Source organism: Egretta garzetta, unplaced genomic scaffold (assembly GCF_000687185.1).
Source record: "Egretta garzetta isolate BGI_Z169 unplaced genomic scaffold, ASM68718v1 scaffold270, whole genome shotgun sequence".
NCBI classification, from domain to species: domain Eukaryota; kingdom Metazoa; phylum Chordata; class Aves; order Pelecaniformes; family Ardeidae; genus Egretta; species Egretta garzetta.
The window spans coordinates 1,244,799-1,246,054 of record NW_009258274.1 but is presented as its reverse complement, the minus strand read 5'-3'; the positions used below and the strand labels follow the sequence as shown (position 1 = coordinate 1,246,054).

Genomic DNA, 1,256 nt, shown 5'->3' with positions numbered 1-1,256 from the left:
CTCCTGGTACCATGCTGGCCCTAGAGCATGTGGAGTTGTCCCCTCTTGCAGCCCCACAGGGGACATTTCCCACCGTGAAAGTGGGAGAAGAAGCCACAGATCGACTCTGCCACCTCACTTGGGATTTGACTGAATATGGTGGGGAAAAGCTCACATCTCCCTGGGCTTTGGGGCTGTAGGATCCCACTGCTTCAGACAGGGACCTCTGAACCCTGGGGATGTGATCTGTGCTCCAGCACCAGGCCCACGATATGCTGGATTCAGCTGCTCACCCTGGGGCCTGCCTGAGGATTGCTCTTTTGCCCCCAGCATGGTGGGATGTGCTGGTCCTACCCAAAGGGACCGATGGCTCTTGAGCATCCCCCTCTCCTGGGCTTGGGGACTGGGCTCGGGCAGCATGTGGAGAAGTCACTTCTGCTGTTCAGGCCGTGTCCTGCCATAGGCAAATCAGCTCAGAGCTGGATGGGAAGATGCTGGGAGCTTCTGGCATCTGCACTTGGGCTGCTGCCTCCGCTGCCTGAGGTCCCGGACCCCTGCCCCAGCAGGGGTACGTTTGACAGACAGCCCTTCTCCAGCCTGCTGAGAGCCATCCCCTCCTCCCTCCCTGCTCAGCACGCAGCCATCCTCAACTCCACACAAACCTTTCCTCCATCCTTGCTCCCCCCGTCCCCCCAGCTTCCCTCCGCCCCGCCAGCACAGCCACCAGGGAAGCAGCACCCCTCCTTGCCTGTTATCGCTTCACCCGCTCCCCCTTCTCCCTCCCTATTGCCAGAGAAAGCGAGAGGAAAAAGTGTCGGAGCGAGGAGTGCATAGCAACAGGATTCTGGGATGAAGAAGATTCGGCAGCAGCATCTCCGGGAGGTGAGAGCCGGGAAATGGGGTGCCCCCCAGGGCTGGAGGGGGGGGGGAGCAGGGGCAAGGCATGCCCATCACCCTGCGATCCCCTGCCTGGGGACCCTCCATGTGCAGCCCACAGACTTTTCCTTGGCAGGGATTGCAAATGGGGATAGCGTGCGTGCATGGGGCCGAAGTGGGATGGGGGGGAGAGGGATAGGGGGGCATTTTGTAACAACTGCTCCTGCCTCGCGGCAATGAGCAGAGCCCAGAGGCCCTGTGCTGTGGGCAGAGCTGCCCGCTGCCTGCTCCGGCTGGCTGGATGCTCTCTCCCATCGCTCCCCATGATGTGATTCCGTGATTCATGTTGTGTCTGGCGGGGTGGCGGTGGGGGGGCGCCCGGGGGGGGGGCGGGCCCCCCG

At 62.4% G+C, this 1,256-nt stretch overlaps 1 protein-coding gene across 1 annotated transcript in view; it reads left to right on the top strand.

The window, feature by feature from the left end:
- The first annotated feature begins 828 nt into the window (after positions 1 to 828).
- SLC6A7 (solute carrier family 6 member 7) overlaps positions 829 to 1,256 on the top strand; it is a 14,470-nt gene continuing 14,042 nt past the window's right edge. Inside the window, exon 1 of the mRNA XM_009635541.2 lies at positions 829 to 861. Within this exon, the coding sequence (XP_009633836.1) occupies positions 829 to 861 (33 nt within the window). The remainder of the gene's footprint in view (positions 862 to 1,256) is intronic.